We start from the raw sequence: 12,567 nt of genomic DNA, 5'->3' as shown, positions 1-12,567 counted from the left end.
TCCAACCTCACAATTCTGTGATTTTCTAACAACTGAATAGCAGTAGGGAGGAGGGGTGCAGCTCTTTGGGTTTTCTATTCAGGTACAAAAATAGTACAAAGTATGGAAGGCAAGGGTAAGAGTAGGTAGTGGAGAGATCTCACAGCAATGAGGGTGGATTGTTGGAATTTTGATGTCCATGGTCAGGTCAGTGTTCATTCTTGATCCCTTGGTACCCAGCAAACAAAAGGTTCAGAGGCTTGCAGATATTCCATTTAGCATGGGAAGAGCTGTATCCCTTCCCAGGGAAATGATTCCTCCTGTCAGCTCTAGCTCTGAGGGCCATGCAGAGCCCTCGGGTGGAGCCTCCCTGGCAGCAGTCAGGGCATTCTGAGGCCTGGGTGGTCTCAGTGCCCCTCTGGCTTTGCCCGCTCGTGCTCCTGTGCTGCGTGGGCACCACGGACCTGAGCAGCAGTCTGGCTCCAGGAAGGTGCTGCCCTACCCTCTGCTCCTTTGTTCCCCTTTCCAGAGTGGCCTTCAGGTGCCTGAGGCACAGCAAGACACTGACTCCTTCCTGCCCCAGGGTTTACACACTTCATACCACAGGTGGGATGTTCATTATTTTATTATTAGAGGCAGCAAATGAAGTGCATCTAGTTAAAGTAGCTTTGTTAAGCAGATCTTGCCAGTTTGAAATGGTGTTTTGCTCTAATCCTGCCCACATTAATGCAACTTCATTGAATCCAGGAAGTTCTTTCTGCTCACAATATAGCTTAGTTCTGAAGAGAACTGTGCACTAGTAATCCCACTGAATTCAGTGCAAAAAAATTTTAAAAACCCAGAGTTTTTGTAAGTGATTGCAGACTGGCCCTGAGGGTCTTTTTCAGCTAGCTTTTTATAGAGAGCTTATTTTATTTGTGTTCATGAGAACCCCAGCCGTGCTCTGGCTGAGCTGAGGAACAGTGAAAACACAGGGTGCATGGGACTGTTTATTATTCTTTTCAAATGTTTCTAAAAACATCCTAGAATTATTTGATTTCTTAACTGGTTTGCATTCTTTGATTTTACTTCTTTTTATAAAGAAAAACACAGGTGGGTTTTTTGGGTTTATGATCAGTTTATTATGACCTGTAAGTACTTGGAGAGTAGAGAAAACCAGTGGGGGTTTCATTCTTGGACCTGTCAAAGGAAGTGCTGAGCTGCCCTTCACTTGTGCTTTACCTTCTGAGTGCTGCCCTCAAGGGAATCCTTTCACTGCAGCACTCAGACTGCTCTCACATTGATTTTCTGGGCAGTTTTAGGGGAATGATCCCACAGGTACAGAATGTATTTTTCCCCTACTGGTTTTGGTTGGTTTAGGTGGAACAAGCAAGGCTTCAACAGCACTTTGATCACTTTGTACAGACATTTGGCAGGCACTTTGTGCAGGATAGAAACATTCAGTTATGTAGCTTTTCAACACTATCTGCTGGTGCTGCTTTTGTAGGGCTGTGGTTTGCCTAAAACCCACTGCACCGGAAGAACCACACCCAGTCAGGGACTGCAGCTCCTGTCCAGTAATTCCCATCTGATCAGCTGCTTCTTTTCTAAATAATATAAGTTCTAAATGCAACTTAGTAAGTGCACAGAGAGAGCATTTCCCAGTGAAGTACTAAGCTGGTACTCAAGCTTGTGATTCCAGGAATGCCATTCTACTGCTCTGATGTAAACTTTTAAAATTCTAGCTTAAAAGTAAGATTTTGTATGCTAAATAATTATCTTACTTCTTGCAGCTTCTTTGTAGGGGGGTACCAGCTATTCTTGATACCTTCTGTTAACCTTTCAAAACTTTTACTTCTCTAAGAGTCCAAAAGAACAATTTCTTTGGAAATGGTTCTATATGTTTGAAGCTCAGTCATCTGCAGTTTGTTCTTAATTCTAATTTCACTATGGACGTACATTTTGCACAGCACAGAAAATGTCACTTTATGGTTTAGTACAGAGAATCTTACACCCAAAGGTTGCCACTGTTCCTTGTCAGGACCCAGCCCTGTGAACGCTGTTTGTTCCTAACACCCATTTCTCACAGCACACCCAGAGCTGAGGCAGTCCTGTCCCCTGGTGTTACCTTGAGCAAATTCTGTTTCTCCTACACTGCTGGAATCAGGGGATGACAGAGTTTCAACCATTAGTTCTTCAAAAAGCAAATCTTTTATGTTTTAGTTCCTGAGGTTTTTCTAGTCTAATCCATGTGTGCTCCTCTGATTTTTTTCTGGGAAAGTCAATTATAAGCAATTAATACAAAATTAGTTTCAGCTAATATTTTAACTGTACATGAAAGGCATTTTTTAGCATTTAGAACTGAGCTCCATATTAGCCACTGTGAAGAAAATTAACTCCACCCCAGCCCAAACCAGCACACATTTCAGTGCTACTGAAAAAGCTACTTGAAGCAGTATTGAAGTGTCTTTCTAGGTAACAAGTGTATCATAGAATCCCAGAATTTTTAGGGCTGGAAGGGAGCTCTGGAGGTCACCCAGTGCAAGCCCTGTCCAGGCAGGGTCACCTAGAGCAGGTGACACAGGAACATATCCAGGTAGGTTTGGAATGTCCCAGAGGGAGATTCCACAGCCTCCCTGGGCATCAGCTCCAGGACTCTGCCCCCTCCAGGAAAACAAGTTCTTCCTCATGTTGGGGTGAAATTTTTTGTGGTTTAGCTTATGGCCATTGCTCTCTGTCCTGCTGCTGGGCACCACCCTCTGACATCCCCTGGAGGTATTTGTACAAACAGCACTGCAGACTGTGCCTAAGCACAGCAGCAGTGTGCTTTCCTAAATGAGTTCAGAGCTGTGTGTGACACAGGCTCTCAGTGCTGGGATCCCAGCTTCCAGCTGATCCTGAGCTTTCCACACAGCACTCCCACCTGCAGGATATCCCTGATCCTGCCTCTGCTGCTCACTGGGATCCTTCTCTGAGCAGATTTTTTTCCTGCCATTAAAATGGTGAAGAATGAGATTTTTTTTCCTCTTCATTTTAGTGAGATGAACTGGCCTGCAGAAAAATTCTGTGCAGAATTAAGTGTCAGGAGCAGGGGCAAGGGAAATGGCAGCTGTAGCTGGACCTCTCTGCTGGTGGCAGTGAACAGTTACAGTGCTCAAGGCTTCTCTTGGAAATTGTGGTGGTGGCCACAAAATACTTTGGTAACAAAAGGTTATTATATATTGGTTAGCTATAAAACCTATGACACAAGTCAGTGCCTCTACAAAACCAAGTGTTCACAGAGCTGTTTCCCTCTTTAAAGCTAAAGGAATGTTATCAAACTTTCTAAACCTGTTTTCAACTGAAGTCAGGAGGAAGATTAGTCAGACACAGCTTCAAAGGAATGCAGAGAGTTAAGGAGTACAGTCCAGTAAGGCATTTCTAAACTTCTTCCAGTTTAGCAGAATTTACCTGGAATACTGGAAGAGTATTCCAGGAATAGGTCTGTGAAGGGAAAAAAGAGAAGTAGGATGCCCAGCTGAAGGAACCTGTCTGGCATTAAGAACAGCCAGAAGGAATCTGACTGATGAATTAAATGGATTTAAATTTAGAGAAGTTTGCCTACCCTTTAAAAAGGTGACCATTCAGGTTTCCTTGCGAAAGGAACCATTAGGAATTTGTGTAACTGCTGCTATTTACTGTCCCAAGGCAGGGATGTGGTTTGGGTTTTGTTAGAACTGTTGTGACAGAGCTGATCATCTCCCTGACAACAGGATCGAGGCCACAGGTGAGAGGACAGTCCCCCAGGGGATGACTATAAAGCACTACAGACTCAGGTGTGATGGCTCAGTGCTGCCTGCTCCGTTCTGTCAATGATGACATAAGGCTCCTGGCTCTCAGGCTCCTGGGAATTGCAGTGCTCCAGCTTCCCTTCCCTGCCTCCAGCAGAGTCACCTGCAGGCTGCCCCAGGGCCCTCCTGCCCCCATGTGAGGGCTGCACATCGATGCTCTGGGGGGGGATGTAGGTGAGGTTGGGGGGCTCTCTGATGTGCCTGAAGCACTCAGAAGCTGGGTGTCCCTTAGCAGGATCCATGAACAGTCTCTTGCTGTCAGAACCAGCAGTGGCATCCGCTGTGTGCCCAGCAGTACAGCACAGACCTGAAGGTGGCTCAGGGTGTGATGCTGCTGTCTTGTGCAGGTCAGCATCAGTCAGGTATGTATGTTTTATTTGGGAGCAACTGAATTCTCTAACGTGCCTGTCACTTGATCCTGCATAGGCCACTGCCTCAGGCTGGCCACTTTCCTCTATTGGATACATAAGTTCTTCCTGAGCATCCTTGATCTGCAGTTCTGTGAAGGTTAAAGACAGCTCACAAACGTCCTCTTCCCTAGGGACCCTGCAGTTTTGGGCAGAGGCAAAGTCCTTGTAGGGCAGAGACTTCAGCTCAGTGGGCTCATCACCAGGGGCTGGGTCTATGCAATTTATGGCATCATTAATTTCTGCTTCAATTGATCCTTCTGGGACTCCTGGAGCTTCAAACTCCAAGGTGGTTTTGCTGTCACAGGAGCTGTCAGCAAACATGGCAAAGGCTGGGGGGCCGCTGGCTCCCGGGGACAGAGGTGCAGGCCCCAGCGCCCGTGCAGCCAGCTCTGCAGCCCCTGCCAAGGCACGCTCCTCACTCAGCCTGGCTCTTGGCTCCTTCCCCAAAGCCTTTGGAGAGAGGCTCTCGCTGAAGATGGGTGTTTGTGCTATGACAATGTCACTGTATTGGATCAGGAAGTCCTCGCTGTCGCAGCCCTTGCCCGGCAGGTGCGCGGGGTCGATGCTTTGCCTCTGGTGCTGCTGGGGGCTGCTGGGGGATGCAGCAGCTGCTGACTGAGCCACAGCCCCTGTGAGCCTCACATTCCCAGCAGCTCCAAAGGATGCAGCACAGGGAACTGAACCCTTCTGCTGGGGGGCAAGGCACAAAGGTGTCTCACTGCTCCCTTCATTTCCCGGGCTTTCAGTGTCTCCTCTCTGGGGCGTGCGATGCTCCTCATCCTCCTCTCCTCGATGCCGACGTGTTTGTGGTCTCTGCTGCAGGCTCTTCTCCAAACTGCCATGTGCTTCTTCATTTGTCATCTCCAGGATGGCCTCACACTCGATTCTTGCCAGGAATATCTCAAATGCAGTCTGCTTTGTTTCCTCATTGTTTCTCTTTTTGACAAGTGAAAACTCTGTTGCTGTAGTTGCAACATAGCCTATTTTCTCCAGGACTGCTTTGACAATGTCCTCTGGGAGCACTGGCTGGATGTAGTAGACAAAACTCCCAGTGAAGGTCTGGAACAGAACACAACATGGAAAAGCTGATGAACACTGGGGGAAACGGTGCAGGGAAATGTGAAACAGCTGATTTCCTAAAGATCAAAAATACTTCAAGGCTTGCTTACAGCTTCAAAAAGCTGTGTTCTCCAAGTCTGAGTTTTGAATTGCAGTGAGCGAGCCTTTTCTAGCAGCACTGTTCTGGCAGCCTCTCGAGCATTGTGGCTCTGCTACAGCACATCAGGTCCAGTGAAGCTGTGCCAGTTTAAACCTGCTGGGGTCTTGGCTAAGAGTACCAGTATTCAAAAAGGCAAAAAGGAAGAGAATAAGGAAATCATTTTAGTCCAACTAGAGAAACTCAGAAATAAACCTTTTGTGTTCTACTGAACCTAAGCTTTTTAAACAAACAGAGATTCATAGAATGAATCACTAAGGTCTTTTCCTAAAGAAAAAGACAGGATGCACTCACTGTGAATCCCATTTCTGAACTGGGGACAAGTCTGTAACATTTTCTTTTTCCATGGTTCAGACTCCTGCTGTGAACTTTGCTACCCTTGAATTAGACTGCCATTTTTTAAAAGCAGCTTTCTGAAGAGAGACTATTCTAACAGAAGTATTGTTCAAACACCTCTCTTTGCACAAGCTGTCTCCAAAACACCAATAAAATGCTGCTGCTGTGCAGCAACTTAAAAAACTGTTCAATGTTTGCTTGGTTTTAGAGCTACCCCAGGCACGAGGCCTAGACTGTAACATGGAAGTGGTTTTTGGTTTTGTCTGAAACCCTGTGACAGGAGAGACTGTTCTGAGCTGGGCGTGACCAACTCCTGGCCAGCCAGAACAGAACACAGGTGGGAATGCAAAGCCAGGCTTTCCAGGAGTGGGGTACCTTGTTTTTGGGCTGCTCAGCTTGGGCCAGACCAAGGCTGAGCCCTGAGCACTGGTGTCACAAACAGGAGATTCAGGAGAACAAAACTGACCCCCAGAATGGCCACAGTGTAATCCTCAGATAAATCTGTTAACAGTGCCCTGCACTTCCCACCTTCTGTTCCTTCTGGAGGGGGAGCAGCTGCAGGCACTGCAGGGACATCAGAGCAGGTGAGGGGCAGGACATGGGAAATACTATTCCATGTATTTCAGTAGCTTTTAATCAAATCTCTACATGCACAAGGTACTGGTTGTTCTCCAACTTGTGCCTTGTGGTAGAATTATTTCAGGCCTGCAGCAGGCTGTCTTACATTTTGGGTTGCCCACAGTGGTCTTCAAAGTTTAATTTTAACGCAGCCCAGGATCTGTGTGTCAGGAAAACTGAACCCGCTAAGTGTAGACCTGACTATCTTATGCTTTGCCCTATTTTAGGGAGATGAATGAAAAGAACAGGAATTTACAGCTGCTTGAAAATCCACAGGTGAGACCTAAGTGCAGGAGAATCAAAGAAATGACTTTTTCTCACCAGCACCTGTTGCCAAAGCAAGGGCAGTAAGTTTGCATTTGGGTGTCTGGGGAGTCTGTTTAAAATTGGGATGTGTGAAAATGCCTGTGTCTTCTGGGCAACGAGACGTGCTCAGTGTGCTGGAGAAGTGGGGTAACCGTGACCACCCTGCTGCAAAAAGCAGCAGCATTTCCTCCTTCCAAGGGGCTGTCCCTGCCTGCTGCACCAGCCTGAGCTGGGATCAGGGACCAGAGAGGCACTGGCTCACCTGGCCTGTGGCACCGAGCCACTGCAGATGGCCACGGCCAAAACCACCCCTGCTTATCTGCACATTCTGCTCACAGCTTAATGTGATGAAAGGCAAAACCTTGCGGGGTACCCTTCACCTTCCTTGCTGCCTCACCACTACGAGGGGCTCCGCTCCCGATCCCCGCAGCTGCTCAGCACTCGGGGCCTCAGCGAGGACAAGGCCAGTGAAGGCCAATGAACGCCTCTGAGCAGCCGTGCACCGTGCTGGGCTCTCTGCCCCGAGCTGGATGTGCCCTGGCCCCGTTCCCTGCCCCGAGCTGGATGTGCCCTGGCCCCGCTCCCTACCCCGAGCTGGATGTGCCCTGACCCCACTCCCTGCCCCGAGCTGGATGTGCCCCTGGCCCCGCTCCCTATCCCGAGCTGGATGTGCCTCTGGCCCCGCTCCCTATCCCGAGCTGGATGTGCCCTGGCCCCGCTCCCTGCCCCGAGCTGGATGTGCCCTGGCCCCGCTCCCTATCCCGAGCTGGATGTGCCCTGACCCCGCTCCCTGCCCCGAGCTGGATGTGCCCTGGCCCCGCTCCCTATCCCGAGCTGGATGTGCCCTGGCCCCGCTCCCTGCCCCGAGCTGGATGTGCCCCTGGCCCCGCTCCCTATCCCGAGCAGGATGTGCCCTGACCCCGCTCTCACGTCCCGGTGCCGCTGCCAAGCCCCGGCCGGTGAAGCGGCCTCGTACCCCGGGGTCGGGCGGCAGTGCGGTACCTTGAGGGAGCGGATCTCCCGGCGCCAGGGGCACAGCAGGAGGTTGACGCAGAGCAGCTCCAGCAGCTCCAGCGCCTTAAGCAGGTCGAGCAGGGCGCGGCCGCCCCGCGCCCGCCGGCAGCGCTCGGCCACGTCGCGCACGTCCAGGGCCCCGCGGCGCCCCGGGCCCAGCAGCCGCCGCGCCCGGGCCTTGAGCGCGGGGTCAGCGCAGGCCGCGAGCTGTCCCTGCGCCGCGCGGGCCGCCAGGTGCGACACGTACTCCCTCAGCAGCGCCGGCTCCGCCATGGCGCCAGCCCGCCCTGCGGCCCGCCCCGCGCCGCCATTGCCCGGCACCGCCCGCTCGCCGGGCGGCCATTGGTTCTCCCGCCTGTCAGTCAGGGCGGGGGGGGCGGAGCCACGCGAATCGAAAGTGAAAGGCGGGAGGGCGGTGAGGGCTCGGGCGGCGCGCGGGGCGGGGCGGGGCTTGTCGCGACAGGGGCGTGAGGGCGGTGCGGTGAGGGGAAGGGAATGTCCCGGGAATGTCCCGGGATGTCGTTGGCTCCCCAGTGCGCCGCGCCAAGTCTGACGCCGCCGGGCGGTGTTTCTGTACTCTAACCTGGTTTGCACGAAGGAGGGAGCTCCTGGTGACCCACCAAAAGCTCCCTGAACATCAAAAGTTTACACTGCACATTTTGACAGAGGTATCGGCAGTCATTGGTCACAAATGATATAACTTCTGTGTTGATTAGCCCTCAGACCCCTCGCTGCTGGTCATGTCTCTGGCTGCGAGAGGTTTGTGCCTGCCCTGGGGTGAGAACTGCCCTGCCCTGGGGGTAAATGAGATCTGTGTTGTGGGCTGAGAACTGCCCTGCCCTGGGGTTAAAGGGAGGCTGGATCCAGCAGCTGGGACACACCCGTGATCCAGGTGCTTTTCTAACCTTGACTTTTGGAATCTGAATTTTCAAGTCACCACCTGTGGCCACCATGACTTTGTGCTTCTGTATGACTTCACAAATTGATAAATATTCTCTCATATAATGATTATTATTTTATTTCACAGAAGTCTATGGCCATAATTTCACGTAGAAATTATTTCTGTAGGGTAAGGAAGGGAATCATTTGTCGGACTGTACCAAGACCACTTAGATCAGTTGGATGTGGTTTCCATTCAGGAAATATATCTTTACTCACCCTGCTGTGCTAAAAAATGATCTGTTTGAATATTTCTGGGGTGATTGGCCTATAATTCCTATTTTGCCATTTTCATATTTTTCCTTGGTGATATGTTGTCATGTTCAGTGTCCTGACTTCAGTAATTTGACTCTGCCCTTCCTGAGCTTGGACACTGACTTGTCCCCCAGAGCAAGAGGGATCTGACTGCTCCAGTGCTTGTTCCTGTGGCCTCTGACAAAGGTAAAATCCAAATGTAAGGGACTGAAGCACAGAGTTGTTTCCTCAGCAGCTGCTCAGTCGTGAGTGGTCCCAGAGATGTAAAATAAAAAGCATGGAAGCCAACCCAAATACGTGTGTGTTCTTTACTAAAGTTCTGTATAAGATCAGTATACTAAAAATTGAAGCAGAAGAGGGGACTACAGAAATACAGGGTTGTTATCATGTAGCAAGAAATAGTATGTCCAGTTTTCTTTCTGATTTCACCCATGTAACAAGCAAAGGCCTGTGTTAAGCCTGGGTTTTAGCACTGGTGTTAGAATTATGCAACGGTTTAGGATAATATCTGATAGCAGGAGATGAATTTCTCAAGAGCAACATCACTCTGCCAACTTTGCTGAGATTTATCCAAGATCTGCAATATTTTCAAGAAATGAAAGCATGTCCTTACTGCATCATTACAATGAATTTCAACACCAGCAGTAGTGGCATCGGAAGCTCTTGGAGCAGCTTTAGAGCTGCAAATGTCTCTCTGTAGTGTTTTACAGCTAATTTTTTTTCTGTCTGGTGCTGTCTGTCTGGATTTATAATCTTCCGCCCCGCCCCAGCTTTGTTGGATTTCACTCAGTTGAAAAGATTAATAAGAGCAGAAAATACTAAACCACTCCTGCAAGTGATGGTGGTAAGATATCACAGAAGGAAGCACACTCTGCCTTCAATTCACAGTTTGTTATTTAGTTATATATGTTTGTAATGAATCACAAAACCCAGGTATTCAGTGGGAACTCAGAAAAATGCTACAGTTGGATGTGGATGTTCTGGCTGGCTCCCACATCTGTGTGACAGCACAGCTGAGGTGATTTGGATTATTCTGTGATAACAGGATGACAGGAATTTATGGAAGGGTCCATGCCACCAGAGGGAGCAGGCAGATGTGTGTGAGAAATGCTGCCAAACCCAGAGCACAGTGCCAGGGACACTTCACTGTTACTGAAGGAAGAAAGAAAGACTTGGATTAGTTTTCTACAATTTTACCAATGCATTGCTACCATGAGGTAATATGTAAATCTCCCATTCTCATCAGAAGTCTACTTAAAGTCAGCTTGTTTTGTAAATCACAGATACAGAGTTGGTGGAATGGCAGGAAATCTCTGTTAAAAAGGTGAAAAGCCAAACCAAAGGGTTTCCCACCGTGCAGAGAAACTGAGCGTTAGTAACAGGGTAGGGACTTGTCTGCCACATGTGAAAAGCCCTCTGTGCCTGTCTGCAGAAGAGCCTGCAGCTTGCTCATGTAACTTGGCAGAGCTTCACTTTCAGGGAAAAATCCCCTTTCCCTTCTGCTGTGGGTTCACTTGATTGCCCAGCCCTCCCCAGGAGCAGCCCGAGGGGAGCAGGTCCCAGAGCCTGGCCCTGTTCCAGGGCAGGAGCAGCCGTGCAGGGGCTGCAGGCAGAGCCCCAGCAGGCCGTGCCTGTGCCAGGGCAGGAGCAGCCGTGCAGGGGCTGCAGGCAGAGCCCTGTGCCAGGGCAGGAGCAGCCGTGCAGGGGCTGCAGGCAGAGCCAGCCCAGGGCAGGAGCAGCCGTGCAGGGGCTGCAGGCAGAGCCCTGTGCCAGGGCAGGAGCAGCCGTGCAGGGGCTGCAGGCAGAGCCAGCCCTGGGCAGGAGCAGCCGTGCAGGGGCTGCAGGCAGAGCCCTGTGCCAGGGCAGGAGCAGCGGTGCAGGGGCGCAGGCAGAGCCCTGTGCCAGGGCAGGCGCCAGGCGGCAGAGCCAGCCCGGGCAGGAGCAGCCGTGCAGGGGCTGCAGGCAGAGCCAGCCCAGGGCAGGAGCAGCGTGCAGGGGCGCAGGCAGGCCGGAATGCAGCAAGGCCCAGGGCAGGAGCAGCTGTGCAGGGCTGCAGGCAGAGCCTGAGGGCAGGAGCGCTAGGGGCTGCAGGCAGAGCCTGTCCGGCGAGCAGCCGTGCAGGGGCTGCAGGCAGAGCCAGCCCTGGAAGCCAATCCCATTCTGCACAGAGCTCCCTGTGCTTCCCTCTCTGCCAGTGAACCTGACTGGGGCACTTCTGTGCATCTCTGCCACTTCTGAGCTGGGGAAGAGGGTTGTTTCTCTCATTGCATGGCGCTTTGCATACCACCAAACTGTTGAAATGAAAACTTTATGGAGAGGAGCAGTTCTCTCTGTTAAAAACACAAATGTGAAATAGAGCCTTACCTTCTAGCAGTGCCTGCCAGCAGTTCTGCAGTGCAAAATGGTGAATTTTTGTTCTTTTGGGTATAGTATACTGAGAATATTGAAAATCTTGCTGAACTGCAAAAGAATTGTCTCATTTTAGCAACATACATATTTACTGTCATCTACTTAGCAAAAAATGCATGCTTACCTTATATCTCATCATGTGCATATGACTCAGTAATGGTATAATTTATATAGCAGTAAGAACCATATAATTACTTCCCATCTAAGTATTAATTATAATTGTGTCAATCTTTGGAGTGTTGAATGATGATTACAGTTGAAAATTATTTAGTATTTACAGAATATCCAAGTGCAATTTTAATAATTTGGACGCTGCTTCCTTTTAAACACCATTATATATTTACTATACTCAGCTTTACATATCTTTAGTGGGGATAGAAAATGAAGTCCATTTTCTCTGTGTAAAAAACTTTTTTTTTTTTTTGTATTTTAGTGAAAATGCCTCTAAGAAATTTCCTGGAGATGAGCCTGTGATAACTCTGCTCCCCTGCCACAGCTCCTTGGCTCCTGTCCCTGGTCCCAGATGGAGCCCAGGCTTGTGGGTGCCCCAGGGGCTGGCTGGAGCTCCATCCCTGCTGTTGATGTGCTGGCAGCCAGTTCTGCTTCCTGCCAGCACCCAGACTCACCCTGGGGTTTTCCATTAGACACAGAACTTAAAAATTACTTTAAAATGTAGAGTGCGTTTCCTGCAGTAACACATTTCAAAACAACACAGCAAAGAAATTTTCTAGGGGAAAGTCCCAAGGAAAGCACAGGGTTGAGCTCTCCTTCCTCTCCTGTGGGTTGTGTGTCCTAGGCCAGACACACAGAAGCTTTCAGATGAGGAACGGGACTATTTCAGATGAGGAATGGGATTATTTCAGACAAGGAATGGGACTATTTCAGACAAGGAATGGGACTATTTCAGATGAGGAACAGGACATTCCAGGCCGAAGTGAACAACAGGATCCCAGCTCTGTTTTGTTTCAGGCAATAGACAGAAAACTCCTTGGCCGCCTGCTGTTGGATGTCAGGACTGGCCCCTAGTGTGAATCTTGCAGCATTTTTTTTTTGCTGGGCCATACAAAGGAAGGGGGGAAGCAGATCCTCCTGTCCCACCCGTGGATCGTGCCCAGCCCGGGGGAGCAGACCGAGGCTCGGGGGATGCGCTGTCCTTCAAACGCAGCCCCAGCCCCGGGAGCTGGGCCCAGCAGGTGCCTGGGGCTGGGCCAGCGGCTCCCGGGAGGGGAAAAGGAGCAAGGGGTGCCCGTGAGGGGCTGGGTCCCCGCTGCCCTGC

General features: G+C 50.3%; 1 protein-coding gene across 1 annotated transcript; it reads right to left on the bottom strand.

Annotated features, from left to right (window-relative positions):
- Positions 1–1,088: 1,088 nt before the first annotated feature.
- LOC115908073 lies at positions 1,089–7,961 on the bottom strand. Its single transcript, XM_030956372.1, has 2 exons — positions 7,677–7,961; positions 1,089–5,257 (listed from the first exon to the last, which is right to left on the bottom strand). The coding sequence occupies exons 1-2, from the start codon at positions 7,959–7,961 to the stop codon at positions 3,770–3,772; spliced, it is 1,773 nt and encodes a 590-aa protein (XP_030812232.1). The 3' UTR covers positions 1,089–3,769.
- Positions 7,962–12,567: the final 4,606 nt, after the last annotated feature.

Source organism: Camarhynchus parvulus, chromosome 11, assembly GCF_901933205.1.
Source record: "Camarhynchus parvulus chromosome 11, STF_HiC, whole genome shotgun sequence".
NCBI classification, from domain to species: Eukaryota; Metazoa; Chordata; class Aves; order Passeriformes; family Thraupidae; genus Camarhynchus; species Camarhynchus parvulus.
The sequence above is the reverse complement of the archived record's forward strand: the minus strand, read 5'-3'. Positions and strand labels throughout refer to the sequence as shown.